Raw genomic sequence first — 12926 nt, forward strand, 5'->3', positions numbered from 1 at the left:
CCCGACCACCCACACCTCCTCTCTTTCCCCTCAAGAAACAGACATCATGGTGCGCCATGCTGCATGTCCGGCATGCCGTCTGCGCCGACTGACCGTGTCCTTGCCCCCTGCTCTCTCCCTCTGCTTTCTCGCCGCGTGCTTGCGCTGCTCTGTTGTGCTGTGCTGGCATCGTGCTCCGCTAGGCTGTTGGAAAGAACGTGCGTATCTGCCAGGGCGGCTGGGTCGCTGGGAGGGCACTGGGAGGATGCGCAGGTGGGAGGCGGCGACTACGTTGAGTACCAGACGGCAGGCGCGCAGACCACTGACGTCGGCTGCTTGTCTTCTGCAGAAGAAGCTCTCGAAGCGTGGCGGCATCCGCAAGAAGACGGTCGACCCGTTCACGAAGAAGGACTGGTACAGCCTGAAGGCCCCCACCTTCTTCTCGCAGCGCGACCTCGGCCGCACCCCGGTCAACCGCTCGCAGGGCCTGAGTGAGTATTGATGTGGCAAGCTGAGTCGCCAGCACGTGGCATGGCGAAGGCGAAACATGGGACATGGCGAGGGAAGAGCGCCGTCGGCAGAGAGGAGGAGACGGACGTCGCAGGGCTGGAGGAGAAGGCTGCGCATGATTGGCCGAGGCGTGGCAGCACCGGGCTCTCGCTGCCAGAGACGTTGCGAGAGACGCCTCGGCTGGCCCGGCTTCAACGAGAGCGTCATCGAGAGAGGCGGCACGCAGTCGACGCTGGCAGACACGGGCGAAGAGGGCAGCTCGCCGAGGAGAAGCAGGAGATGGCATGTTGAACCTACGGGCCGGGCGGGTCTGCATGCCAGGTCGCATGCTGCCCGCGATTAGCGCCATGTGAGACGAGCACGTCTGACCGCCGTCCGCACCGCAGAGAACGCCAACGATGCGCTCAAGGGCCGCATCATGGAGGCGTCGCTCGCCGACCTGAACAAGGACGACGAGCAGGCCTTCCGCAAGTTCAAGCTGCGCGTTGAGGAGGTCCAGGGCCGCACCTGCCTCACCAACTTCTACGGCATGGACTTCACCTCGGACAAGCTCCGCTCGCTCGTGCGCAAGTGGCAGTCCCTGATCGAGTGCCACCAGGACATCAAGACGGCCGACGGCTACCTGCTGCGCGTCTTCGTCATTGCCTTCACGAAGAAGCGCGCCAACCAGGTCAAGAAGACCACCTACGCCCAGTCGGCGCAGATCCGCCAGATCCGCCAGAAGATGTTCGAGATCATCCAGCGCGAGGCGTCGGGCTGCGACATCAAGGAGCTCATCGCCAAGCTCATCCCGGAGGTGATGGGCCGTGAGATTGAGAAGGCTTGCCAGGGCATCTACCCGCTCGTGAGTGCTGCCGCGTGTGCCGTGCCCAGTGCGGCCGTCTGACCCATCGCCACAGCAAAACGTGTACACGCGCAAGGTCAAGGTCCTCAAGGCACCGAAGTTCGAGCTCGGCCGCCTGTACGAGCTCCACGGCGGCGCCACGGGCCTCGAGGACGCTGGCACCAAGGTCAAGGCCACCGAGTTCGTTGAGCCGGCCGTGCTGACCTCGGTCTAAGCGCGCTTGCTTCTCGTCTTGGCTTCCGTCACCTCCTTCACTCCCCGACTGCTCATTCACTCCACGCACCACGCACACACACACCCTTCTTGTACTCTAGGCCGGAGGGCCTCTAAACGCTCGCCCACCAGCATCAGCGCATGCGACATGAAAACAAGGCAATGACAGAATTGCTGGACAACGACTCGGCGCGCCGACTGCTTCTCGACTCGCTCCTAGTCACGCTGTCGGATCACTCATCTCACAGGCCTGGACCACAGCTCAGGGGTGCCCGCGCAGGCACATGGAGAACAGCTCGGGTCATCAAGCGGCGTAGGGGCGGGGCCGTGAGTGCCGACGCTTCCATCAGGGCCCGGCCCTGCTGCTCCGGACCTGAGAGAAGCGTCCGAGGGAGCTTCGGACATCTAATTGCGGGGATGCGGCCCCTCCAGGCCTCTCGCTGCTGGCGGCTGCGGACCTGCCGCCTGCGCTCTCAGCGAGACTACCTTGGGGCCAGCGTTCATCATCTTGCTTCCGCACCTCTCACAGCTGCAGCTTCTCCTCGTCCTCAAGTTGCCAAGATGCTCGCAGCTCTCGCTTGCCTTGCGGCACTGCTGCCACTCGGCGCTCTGGCGCAGTTCGTGACGCCGCCGTCGGGTCTGATACAGGCGCTCGGTGCCGCTGGCATCAACGTGCGCTACAAGGTCGTGCCGACGGGCATCTGCGAGAGCCACCCGAACGTGACGAGCTACGCTGTCTATGCCGACATCGATGACAACCAACACATCTGTCAGTCATCTGATCCCTTGATCACTTCTGCGCAGCGGCTGATCGGACCGCACGGGCAGACATGCTGTTCTACGAGAGCCGCGAGGCGGATCCAGCGACTGCACCTCTGACGGTGTACGTCTGAGCGTCGTGTGCGACCCCGCTGTCTTGCTGAGACCTCCATGATGCAGCTTCTTCTCCGGCGGGCCCGGCTCGAGCTCGATGTGAGTCTTGAAGCAGCCTTTCAGGTGCTACGACTCGGCTGATACCTGCGACTAGGCGCGCGGCCTTCGAGGAGCTCGGTCCGTGCAGCGTCGATCCCGATGGCAAGGTGCGCCGCCAGCGGTCGGCCTTGTGTCTGCTTCTGACGTCTCGCTTGCAGCCGTACGACAACCCATACGCCTGGAACCGCAAGACGAACCTGCTCTTCATGGACCAGCCGCTGACGGTGGGCAACAGCTACACGCGCGCCGTGCCCGGCTACACCAACTCGGACACGGGCTTGACCATCCGACTGCCGAGCAACGACTGCCCCGACTACGCGGCGCAGTTCGAGACGTGCGGCACGTACTCGGCCGACGAGTTCAGCCTCATCCCTCGCAGCTCGGACGAGGCGGCACCGAACGTCTACCTGGCGCTGCAGGGCTTCGTGGGCGCCTTCCCGAAGTACAACAACGGCGGCCTCGTCATCGCCGCCGAGTCGTGAGTGATATTGCCGTGCATTTGGCGCAGCCCCGAAGCTCACACCCCTCCTCGCAGCTATGGTGGTGGGTCTCGCTCTCACTTTGCACGACAGCCTCGCTGACACCTAGTCAGGACGCTACGCGCCCGCCTTTGCCGACTACATCGTGAGGCAGAACGAGCAGAAGCAGGCGGGTCACGTTCCTCTGGACCTCAAGACCGTCATCATCGGCAACGCCTGGATTGACCCCGTGGAGGTGAGTCGTAGACGGCTGGCGGCTTTGCGCTTGGCTGACTCCCTCCGCAGCACTACAAGTCCTACTTCAAGTACCTCACCGGCGGCAACGGCTACGGCCTGGTATACCCCAATAGCTCCGTCGAGGCGGAGGTGAAGGTGAGCGTCGCCGTGCGCATGCCCTGACGGCAGAGCTGACCGCGGTGCCAGAACAATCTCTACGGCGAAGGCAACTGCCTGGACAAGCTCAAGGCATGTCAGGCCAGCCAGTCGGGCGAGGAATCGAGCCTGCTCTGCCAGACGGCCGACGACTTCTGCGGCACCCTCGTCGAGGCGCGCTTCAAGATCTACACGGGGCGTGACGAGGTGGGTGTCCTTCGCTACTTCCGATTGTTATGGGTGCTGACCACTTGCTGTCGCTCAGTACGATGTGCGCTACCTGCGTCCGAACCCGTTTCCTTACTAGTACGTCGCAGAGCTCGGCCAGGCTGCATCTCGCTGATTTCTCGCACAGCTACTACGCCGACTGGCTCCAACGGCCCGAGATCCAAGATGCCCTTGCGCACTTCACCAACTACACGGCCTACAGCACGGCGGTCAGCTATGCGTTCTACTCCATCGGCGACGACCCGCGCACGGGCGACACGATCCCACAGCTGAAGCGCCTGCTCGCGGCGGGCGTCGGCGTGGCGCTCTACTCGGGCTCGGCCGACTACAACGTCAACTGGCTCGGCACGCTCGCGATCGCCGAGGGCATGGGTGTCGCCGGCTTCGACCAGGCCGGCTTCCAGACGTTCGAGTCGGCAGCCGCCGGCAACAATACGGCAGTGGTGAAGCAGGCCGGCCAGTTCTCCTTCACGCGCGTCTTTGATGCCGGCCACGAGGTGCCGTTCTACCAGCCCATCACTTCGCTCGAGCTGTTCGAGCGCGTCATCTTCCGCAAGGACATTGCGACTGGCAAGCTGGACGCCGACGCAGCGTACCTCAGCGTCGGACCGCACGACTCGACCCAGCAGGAGGATGTCGGCGGCGTGCAGTACGATGTGACGCCCGACACGGCCACCTACAACACCACCACGCACCGGCCCAACGACGGCGGCGCCAAGGTCGAGCAGCGCGCACTCAGACACCTGCTGCGGCACCGCGACGTCGCCGAGCCTGTGCAGCGCAGCACCCGCTCGTCCAAGCGCAAGCAGCGCGAGCAGCGCCTGCAGCGTCCGTTCAGCATGCACTAGACGGCACGCTGCTGCGTACCTGCGTCGTCTCTCTGTCCCTCATCCTTGCGTCGCGTGGCTGCATGAAAGCAGAGAGAAGGGTGCGCTGCCCGGCATCACTGCGCATCGCTCAATCGGCATGCCCCTTCTTCGTTCGCTAATGCTGTGCGATGTGTGGCTTGTGTGAGGGCGCGGTGCAGCACGCAACGGTCGCATGCGGAGAGCAAGGGAAGCGCGGAGCGTGGCCATCGTGGGGGAGTGCGAACCTGCGCGGCGCGGGCGCCGACGAGGCACATGAGCCGGACCGCGCCGCCAACGGTACCAGCGCAGCGTGCCGCGAGCGTGTCAGGTACGCCGCGCGGAAGCTGCGCTGCCAGATGCCCGCCCGGGCCCCGCGCCGCCGGCCGCACACGCCGATGCTCTTGCAGCAGCCGCAGCCTCAGGGTGGATGTCGGGCGGGCGGCACAGCAGCAGAGGCACCGCAGACCCTTGACACGCGCGGCCGTTCTGCCGCGCGCCGCCCGCCACGGTCTCAGCGAGCTGCCCGCTCGAGGCACCTCGGCAGCACGGCAGCGTTGATGCGAGCGCCACGCCGCTGCGGTGCCTTAATCACGGCCGCTGCCCCATGGACGCGCGGCGAGAGGCCCGAAGCGCAGCACAGCGCCCTCCGAGGCTCCGAGCAGGCGCAAGGAGGCGACGTGCTGCGTCCTTGGCCCTGCACCTGACTGCAGCAGCAGCTCTGTGCTGCCTCGCGGGCAAACGAGCTTCTGTCACTCGCTCAGCTGGCAGGGGCCGTTGGATGATCGCCTCGTGGTCGTGCGGTGGGCTGCCGCCGAGGGTGCGGCTGACGCTGACGGCGGCAGGCGGCATGCGGCGAGTCGGCGTGCCGCTGTGAGACCATGCCGCTCATGCGAGCGCGTCGCCGCGTGTTGGCTGCAGAGTGGCAGAAGGCGCAGAGGCAGCCGCCGCAGCGATGCAGCATCGGCATGCGTGCAACGTCTTGCTCCAACACAAGCTGCCGGCGCAGCATGCAGCCAGCCGCAGCGCCCAGGGCCGGAGCCGGAGCTCGGACGATGGCGGTAGCGCATCAGCCGCGCCGAGAGATGCTGTTCTCGCCTGACGTTGGCGCGCTGCCTCTGCAGCGAGGCGCACCGCATGCACGCTGCTGCGCCTCGTCCAGCCGTGCTGCTCCCTCAGCCTTGGCTGCTGCTGCGCTGCTCCGAGTCCCACGCCGAGCGGTGTGGCTGCGTCCATCCCTCCGCTCCTCCGAGGCTCACCGCTGGCCGCCGCCGCAGCGCAGGCACAGCGAGCGCCAGCTGCTCCACACATTGCCTTGCGACGGCCACCATCCCATCCTCTATCCCTGCTCCCTCTCGGCATGCCTCCGCGCCCGCGCTCCTCGCGCGGTGCGCCGCCGCCGCCGCCGCCGTGGCCCGTCGTGTTCGCCGAGGCGCCGCCGCACCTCGCCGCCCTCTCGCTGCCCGAGCGGCTCGGCGTCGTGTCGCCCGACGAGGTCGCCCGTGCTCGCGGCCACAGCCGCGCCTCGACGCACGCCGGGCCCTCGTCGAGCGTCGCGCAGTATGCTCCCGCCGCAGCGGGCGGCTACGTGCTGCTGCACCCGCCGCCAGCGAGCGGGCGAGCCAGCAGGCGTGAGCGTCCGCAGCCGCTGCGCTCCTGGCCGGCGCCGCAGCCGAACGCCGGCGCCATGCAGCCGCCCGTGTCGCCGACGTCGTCCTTCTGCCCGCCGACGCCGAGCTCGAGCATCTCGTCGCGCTCCACGGGCACGACGGCCGCCTCGTCGCTCTACTCGCTGCCCTCGCCCACGTCGGCCCACGGCTCCTTCCACTCGGCACGCGGCGGCGCAGCCAACGGCCTCAAGGGCTCGCCGAGGCGCAAGTCGTCCGACGCACGCGCCAGCTCGGACAGCTTCGCCTTCCCGCACCACAGCGAAGTGACGGGCCTGGGCCTGGAGGACGAGCTTGCGGCGGTGGAGGGCCACGGGGAGAGCGACAGATGGCATGTCGACGACTACTTTGTGCACATGCACACGACGATCCGCGGCCGCGAGCGCATGCAGCGCACGCATGCCTTTCCGCACTCGCAGGTGCCGTACCGGCAGACGTACGGCGCAGAGACGATGGCTGGGTGAGTGGCATGCGCGAGGCGTGCCGGAGCTGCGCTCATGCACGCGCCTGCGACAGGCAAATGATCTGGCATCTCCTGTCGTACGACCTTCTGAAGAGCCACTGCCTGACCGACTGGCCCAACGACGTTGCGCCGCGGCGCGTGCTCGACATTGGCTGCGGCGAGGGCAGCTGGGTGACGGATCTCGCACGGACGCCGGGCTGGGAGCAGACGGAGCTGATCGGGCTCGATGTGGTACCGTGCCAGACGCCGCTGCACGACCACAAGCTGGCGCAGCGCGTCTCGTGGGTCGTGGCTAATGCCTTTGACGGCCTCTCCATGTTCCCGGACGGCTCGTTTGACTTTGTCCACATGCGCTTCATGGTGAGTGAGCCGATGCTGCGAGCAGACATGAGGCTGACACGCAGCGCGCAGGGCGGCAACTCGGTCCCCGAGGACAAGCTGACAGACCTCATCGACACCATGGTCCGCCTCACTGCGCCTGGAGGACGCATCGAGATCCTCGAGGCCGACACCATCTTCCTCGGCACGCCGCACCTCATCCCCGCCAGCGACATGTGCGTTGTGCAGCATGCACCTCTCGCTCTGCTTAGCATTGCTGACCGGACCCACTTGCAGCAAAGCGCTGGTCAGTGGCCAGGCGTCCATCACGCTGCGCACCGGCCCGCCGGATCCGCTCAGCCGCAACCGCGACTTTGACGCGCTGGAGCGCTGCACGCTGCGCAACTACGAGCGGCACGGCGTCTCGCTCTCGCCGCTGTCCATCATCCCAGCGTGCCTCTCTATGCACAGCGACTTGATCGACACGCGGCTCGGCAACCCGCGATGTCTGCCGCTGCTTGCAGATCCCAACATGCAGCTCGGTCCGCCACCAGCGCCGCCTGCGCCTGCCGCAAGCGCTGCTGTAGAGGCACCAGCACCGGCGCCAGCGCCTGCGCCTTCGGCAGCCGGAGCGTTCACCACGCGCGCGCAGATTGGCGCTCCGTTGCCAAAACCGACGTTCCAGGTGCTGGATCTCGATCTCGTCCGCTCAATGCTCGTCGCCGCCGAGGCGCTATTCCACAGCGCCAACCGCGAGCTGATGTGGGAGGACACCGAGGCGGAGAAGCAAGAGGTCTTGAAGCAGCCGCACGCCGGCACCTCAGCCGACGGCGTCACGGCCGACGGCCGCTTCGTGCACCCGTGGCCGCACAAGGCCGGCTTCATGAAGGTGCACGACGTCTGGACGGAGAAGACGTGGCAGCGCGCTGCCGTCGGGCGCATGCTGGAGCGGGCAACCGAGACGAAGCGCCCGCCGCTCGGCGTCGACTTCCTCGGACTCGGCGACGCGTGCGCTCCGCCCAAGTCGGTCTCGCCCGCCGCCTCACCGAGCGTGTCGCCGACGACCCTGCCTCAGGATGCTGCGCCGAGGCGCTCGTCGGTCGGCTCGACTGCGCAGGCCCTGTCGCGAGCAGCCTCGCTCGCGAAGGGCTCCCGAGGCAGCGAGGCCAAGCCGGCAGCGACAGCTCCGCCTGCGGCGACCGCTCCACCCGCCGAGGCCAAGCCTACCGTGCCCACCATCCCTGTCCTAGCCGTCAAGCGGACCACAGGCTTCACCGCGGTGCGCCGCGAGTGTCTCGTGTAGTGCTCTACTTTATGCTCCGCTGTTCGGCGCAGCCGCCGCTCGTTTGCTCCAATCTGCTATACCCAGTGCCATTACCATCTGCCCCCATTCGTGTCGCCTGCCTCGCCCTGACATCTACTACCGCAAGTGCTGCCCTATGGCCCCTGCGGTGTCCCGTCCTGCTCCATGCGCGCCTTGCGGGCGGCGGCGCGCTCGCGCACCACCTCGAGGCCTGGCTTCTCGCCGTGCACGGTGCCGAAGAGGGCGTCGCGCACCAGCACGGCACGACTGACGCTGCTGGGCGTCGTGTAGCCGACGTTGACGACGGCACGCCGGCTGTCCTCCTCCTTGATGAGCTGCTCGAGGTACGAGCGCGTCGCCTCGCTCTCTGCCGACGGCATGGCGGTGAGCGAGGCCGACTCGGGCGGCACGGGCGTGCCCTCGGGGTTGTAGCCCGACACCAACTTGGACGGCGCCTGCACGGTGCTCGTGGCGCTGTTCAGCGACGCCGCGTCGCGCGCAGCGTTGGAGGCGACGGCGGCGAGCGTGAGGAACGTCTGGTCCTCGGCGCCCTCGATGTAGTCGGTGTACGGGTACAGCACGTCCTCCATGACGCGCTGGTCGAGGGCGCGCTTGGCCTCGGGCGTCTCCTCGCTCTGCACGCCGGCGCCGGGCGTCGAGGCGGGCGAGGCGTAGAAGGTGGGTGCGCGGTGGAAGAGCTCGATGGCGTGGCGCAGCTTGTCGTCGCGTGCGGCGCGCGCCCGCCGCTTGCCGGCGCGGGACGGCGCGGGCCGGGACGAGGAGGGCGTCGCAGCAGCGGCAGCGGCCGCCGGTGCTGATGTGGATGCCGAGCTGGCGAAGCCGCGTGCTCGTGTGGCGCGCAGCACGGCGGCAGAGTCGCAGGCGAGGGCACGCATGCCGCTGCTCATGGCGACGGGAAGCATTGGATGTGACGGCGTGGAAGGTGGTCGGGAGGGCAGGAGCGAGCAGCCGTCGGCACGGCTGAGATTCTGGGCCGTCCGCACGTGACTTCTCCCGCGCCCCCACCCAGCGGCTGCCACGACGGCGCTGTGCGGCCGAAGCTGCATCTGGGCCTCCGCGCCGCGCGTCGTTGCGCATGAGCCACCACGACGCCGCGTTGGCCTGACCTCACCCTCTCGCACTCCACCTCCAGTCCGGCTCTCCGCACCTCTTTGCACATCAAGCTCGCAGCGCACACGGCTCCGCTCTCTCACACGCTCACCCTGCTCTGCTGTTCAGCCAGCTCTGATGGCCGACACCGCCGGTCCGTCGTCGGGCGAGCCGACACAGCTGGCGCCGGCCGACCCGCGCAAGGACAATGCGCTCAAGGCGTACCGCAAGGCGCTGAAGCAGCACGAGGACCTCTCGGCAGGCCTCAAGAAGCGTGAGTGTAGCAACTGGCGTGGTCAATGCCGGCGAGGGCTGACATCTCTGCTGCCAGTGCGCTTCGGCCTGCGTGACCTGGAGAAGGACTACGACAAGACGGAGGACGACATCAAGGCGCTGCAGTCCGTGGGCCAGATCATCGGCGAGGTGCTGAAGCAGCTGGACGATGAGCGATGTGCGTGCGCCTCGACTGGCCCTTCTCTCGCGCGCCACTTACCTTTGCCGCGCCGCAGTCATCGTCAAGGCGTCGTCGGGCCCGCGCTACGTCGTCGGCATCCGCTCGACGGTGCCAAAACACAAGCTCAAGCAGGGCGTGCGCGTCTCGCTCGACATGACGACCCTCACCATCATGCGCATCCTGCCGCGCGAGGTCGACCCGCTCGTGTACAACATGAGCATGGAGGACCCCGGCGGCGCGAGCTTCGCGGGCGTCGGTGGCCTGGGCGAGCAGATTCGCGAGCTGCGCGAGGTGAGTGGCGGCATTCGACGACGTGTGCGGCGATGGATGCGGGTGCGACTGGGCTTGCAGCGCGTGCATATAAAAAGTACGAGAGCAAGGCTCTCTCGCAGCGGGTTGCGCTGTCAGCGGAGCGCTGGAGCTGCTTCTGCGCAGGCCATCCGCAAGGTGCTGCTGGGTGGCGTGGGGCTGCTTGGATGGAGCTCCCGGATGGCGTGTTGAAGCTGGAGTATGGAGGCGAGCCCATGCTCTTCGGCGCTTCGGGATTGCTGCCGCGCTTGAGAGCGCTCCTTGCTGTCGGCAGGAAGCTGCGGCGCATGCAAAGCATAGCGGAATCGGGCCGCTCTGAGTTGCGGCACGACCGTCACTGACACGCACTCTGCAGGTCATCGAGCTGCCTTTGCTCAACCCCGAGCTCTTCCTGCGGGTGGGCATCAAGCCGCCGAAGGGTGTGCTGCTCTACGGCCCGCCCGGCACGGGCAAGACGCTGCTCGCGCGTGCCGTTGCTGCCACGCTCGACACCAACTTCCTCAAGGTCGTGAGCAGCGCCATTGTGGACAAGTACATCGGCGAGAGTGCACGTCTGGTGCGCGAGATGTTCGGCTATGCCAAGGAGCACGAGCCTGTGAGTCGCTCTGTGCAGCACCCGCATTTCCGACATGCTCACACTGTCGCGTCAGACGATCATCTTCATGGACGAGATTGACGCCATTGGCGGCCGGCGATTCAGCGAGGGCACGAGTGCGGACCGCGAGATCCAGCGCACGCTCATGGAGGTGCGTCTCTTGCCCCTCGCAGCTCCGGCTCAGCTGACACGCTGCCTCTGTCACAGCTCCTGAACCAGATGGACGGATTCGACTACCTCGGCAAGACGAAGATCATCTTTGCGACAAATCGGCCTGACACTCTTGACCCGGCCCTGATGCGCCCGGGCCGCATTGACCGCAAGATTGAGATTCCGCTGCCCAACGAGGTTGCCCGTCTGGACATCCTCAAGATCCACGCACGCCCGGTGGCGAAGCGCGACGAGCTGTGAGTCGCGCAGATCCGCACTGCCAGGCAGCAGACCGAACTGACGCACGGCCTGCCAGTGACTACGAGGCGATCGTGAAGCTCTCGGACGGCTTCAACGCCGCCGACTTGCGCAACGTCGTGACGGAGGCGGGCATGTTTGCGATCCGCGACGACCGGGACTACATCGTGCAGGAGGACATGGTCAAGGCCGCACGCAAGCTCACCGAAGCCAAGTCGCACGAGAGCAGCGCCGACTATGGCAAGAACCTCTGAGCGTGATGGTGCGATTTGTGCGAGCAATGCGATGGGATCTGCTGGTGCTTGCTGTGTGAGATGATGGGCACGAGTGCACTTGGAGCCTCCACCTCGCACGGAGCAGCTGCCGGCCGTCAGCGCCCGAAGAAGCGCATGCTTCCTGCTCGCCGCATGACACTTGGCTCCAGCCTGGTCGTTCCTGAGATCTCGGAGCGTGTGCCGAGGCGCGGAGATCACGCGAGCAACTTACAAGCGTGAAGCGCCGGTCCGGCAGGGCGCCGCAACCGGGACGATCTTCGTGGCGCCCGGAGTAACCCGCAGCACGGCAGTGCGAGGTCGTCCGCAGGCCTCCAGCAGACACCATGAGGGGCGGCTGAGCTCTGAGGACCTGCGTCGGCCACGGGCAATCTCGAGGCACCGGCTACCGTTGCAGCCGCGGCAGGCACCGGCACGGCTTCGCAGACCGCGCAAACTCGAGATGTGGAGCGGCCATCTCGAGCCGCCGCCGCAACCGGCGAACTTTGGCGTGCGGCCGAGCTGCCGAGCGGCTGGCAGGGAGAAGGCCGGCGTCGGAGGAGAGGTAGATCAAGTGCGCTCTGCTCCAGTCCGGCGGCTGGAGCCTTCTGGCCGGCGGCTCGGAACGCAGCCTAGCCTGGCGGGCGGTTCGGACCGCTCTCGGAGCGTGGTCAACGTCGCGTCGCGTGCTGACACGTGTGCTTTGACAAGACGCAGCGCGAGTCAGCGAGCCTTACGAGCCCGGTCCTAGAAACAGCTCTCGATCTTGTCGGCCAACAGAGGCGAAGTGTCGTAACGCAGCAGGCAGGCGCTCTCGCAGATCTCGCTGTGGCATCTGCGTGTCCTCGTCACTCGTCCGTGCCGTTTCGCCGCGGCACGCCTGGTCTCGCTCAGGGGCGAAGAAGGGAGGCCAGCGCTCTGCGAGGCACCAGACGGCATGGACAGAATGCCGTCCGCACCTGGCGCTCTGCGGCCGGCGGCCCCGAGACAGCGGCACTGCTTGTGCGATCGCCAACGGCTCGCAAGCGTGACAAACTGACAGGCCGAAGGGTTGCACGCCACGGCACCGCTGCATGCTCGCGGCTGGTGCTGCGGCAGACATGGGCCGCCGGCTGGGCGTTCTGCAGAGAAGCATGCCCCGGCGCCGGGCTGCACGCGTGCAGCGCCGTTGCGCCTTCTGCCCTGCAGGCTGCAGGCGATGATCGCCCAGGTGCAGCTCAGCGCGCAGCGGCAGCGGCGGAGGCGCGGACGATGAAGCGCCTGCATGCCGCTCGCAGCGCCGCAGCGGCAGCGTTCAGGGCCGCGAGGGCGTGTATGGCGCTGCGATGGCGTCGAGGCTGCGTGGTCACCGCAGCGGCTGCTTTGCCGAGCTGCAGCCGACGCTGCGGCGCACGATGGGTGCGCCGGATGCAGCGGCGGCCTGCACCGCGGAGGAGCGTGCGAGACGCTGCAAACGAAGCCGCGGCAGCTCGGCGCGCACGGCCAAACGCTGCGCTGGCGAGATGGCCGCGCATGGCACCACCTCGCGACGAGGCTATCGTCGGGCGACGACGAGCGAGAGGGGCTCGCGGGCGAGGTGCCGGGTGGAGCGCGGCGGCGGCGGCCG

The 12926-nt window shown here is 67.3% G+C and overlaps 6 protein-coding genes across 6 annotated transcripts; 4 read left to right on the plus strand and 2 right to left on the minus strand.

The window, feature by feature from the left end:
* The first annotated feature begins 15 nt into the window (after nucleotides 1-15).
* FA09DRAFT_327965 (putative ribosomal protein S3aE) lies at nucleotides 16-1706 on the plus strand. Its single transcript, XM_025741599.1, has 5 exons — nucleotides 16-49; nucleotides 183-197; nucleotides 329-470; nucleotides 876-1333; nucleotides 1389-1706. The coding sequence occupies exons 1-5, from the start codon at nucleotides 47-49 to the stop codon at nucleotides 1545-1547; spliced, it is 777 nt and encodes a 258-aa protein (XP_025600826.1). The 5' UTR covers nucleotides 16-46; the 3' UTR covers nucleotides 1548-1706.
* A 401-nt stretch (nucleotides 1707-2107) lies between these two features.
* Nucleotides 2108-4671, plus strand: FA09DRAFT_358607 (alpha/beta-hydrolase; the record flags this gene model as incomplete). The annotated part of the gene is made up of 11 exons (XM_025744985.1): nucleotides 2108-2315; nucleotides 2375-2429; nucleotides 2486-2518; nucleotides 2574-2625; nucleotides 2677-2996; nucleotides 3054-3061; nucleotides 3111-3232; nucleotides 3283-3369; nucleotides 3421-3576; nucleotides 3635-3675; nucleotides 3725-4671. The coding sequence occupies 11 exons, from the start codon at nucleotides 2108-2110 to the stop codon at nucleotides 4443-4445; spliced, it is 1803 nt and encodes a 600-aa protein (XP_025600827.1). The 3' UTR covers nucleotides 4446-4671.
* Nucleotides 4672-5692: 1021 nt separating this feature from the next.
* FA09DRAFT_190119 (hypothetical protein) lies at nucleotides 5693-8252 on the plus strand. Its single transcript, XM_025739387.1, has 3 exons — nucleotides 5693-6569; nucleotides 6626-7126; nucleotides 7188-8252. The coding sequence occupies exons 1-3, from the start codon at nucleotides 5803-5805 to the stop codon at nucleotides 8191-8193; spliced, it is 2274 nt and encodes a 757-aa protein (XP_025600828.1). The 5' UTR covers nucleotides 5693-5802; the 3' UTR covers nucleotides 8194-8252.
* Nucleotides 7995-9136, minus strand: FA09DRAFT_327967 (hypothetical protein). The gene has a single exon (XM_025741600.1). The coding sequence runs from the start codon at nucleotides 9114-9116 to the stop codon at nucleotides 8328-8330; it is 789 nt and encodes a 262-aa protein (XP_025600829.1). The 5' UTR covers nucleotides 9117-9136; the 3' UTR covers nucleotides 7995-8327.
* A 305-nt stretch (nucleotides 9137-9441) lies between these two features.
* Nucleotides 9442-11323, plus strand: FA09DRAFT_294129 (putative RPT4-26S proteasome regulatory subunit; the record flags this gene model as incomplete). The annotated part of the gene is made up of 7 exons (XM_025740073.1): nucleotides 9442-9577; nucleotides 9635-9754; nucleotides 9813-10048; nucleotides 10422-10661; nucleotides 10717-10812; nucleotides 10869-11068; nucleotides 11128-11323. The coding sequence occupies 7 exons, from the start codon at nucleotides 9442-9444 to the stop codon at nucleotides 11321-11323; spliced, it is 1224 nt and encodes a 407-aa protein (XP_025600830.1).
* A 372-nt stretch (nucleotides 11324-11695) lies between these two features.
* On the minus strand, nucleotides 11696-12727 carry FA09DRAFT_190130 (hypothetical protein). The gene has a single exon (XM_025739388.1). The coding sequence runs from the start codon at nucleotides 12584-12586 to the stop codon at nucleotides 12068-12070; it is 519 nt and encodes a 172-aa protein (XP_025600831.1). The 5' UTR covers nucleotides 12587-12727; the 3' UTR covers nucleotides 11696-12067.
* Between the last annotated feature and the right edge of the window lie 199 nt (nucleotides 12728-12926).

Source organism: Tilletiopsis washingtonensis (assembly GCF_003144115.1).
Source record: "Tilletiopsis washingtonensis strain MCA 4186 unplaced genomic scaffold FA09scaffold_3, whole genome shotgun sequence".
NCBI lineage: Eukaryota > Fungi > Basidiomycota > Exobasidiomycetes > Entylomatales > Tilletiopsis > Tilletiopsis washingtonensis.

Excerpts from the sequence above, each read along its gene's own strand:
- FA09DRAFT_327967 (XM_025741600.1), bottom strand. The coding sequence starts at position 9,116 with ATGCTTCCCGTCGCCATGAGCAGCGGCATGCGTGCCCTCGCCTGCGAC.
- FA09DRAFT_190119 (XM_025739387.1), top strand. The coding sequence starts at position 5,803 with ATGCCTCCGCGCCCGCGCTCCTCGCGCGGTGCGCCGCCGCCGCCGCCG. Across the intron at positions 6,570-6,625 it reads GGCGCAGAGACGATGGCTGG|GCAAATGATCTGGCATCTCC; the intron begins GTGAGTGGCATG and ends CGCCTGCGACAG. Across the intron at positions 7,127-7,187 it reads CTCATCCCCGCCAGCGACAT|CAAAGCGCTGGTCAGTGGCC; the intron begins GTGCGTTGTGCA and ends ACCCACTTGCAG.
- FA09DRAFT_327965 (XM_025741599.1), top strand. Across the intron at positions 471-875 it reads CAACCGCTCGCAGGGCCTGA|AGAACGCCAACGATGCGCTC; the intron begins GTGAGTATTGAT and ends TCCGCACCGCAG. Across the intron at positions 1,334-1,388 it reads GCCAGGGCATCTACCCGCTC|CAAAACGTGTACACGCGCAA; the intron begins GTGAGTGCTGCC and ends CCATCGCCACAG.
- FA09DRAFT_190130 (XM_025739388.1), bottom strand. The coding sequence starts at position 12,586 with ATGCAGGCGCTTCATCGTCCGCGCCTCCGCCGCTGCCGCTGCGCGCTG.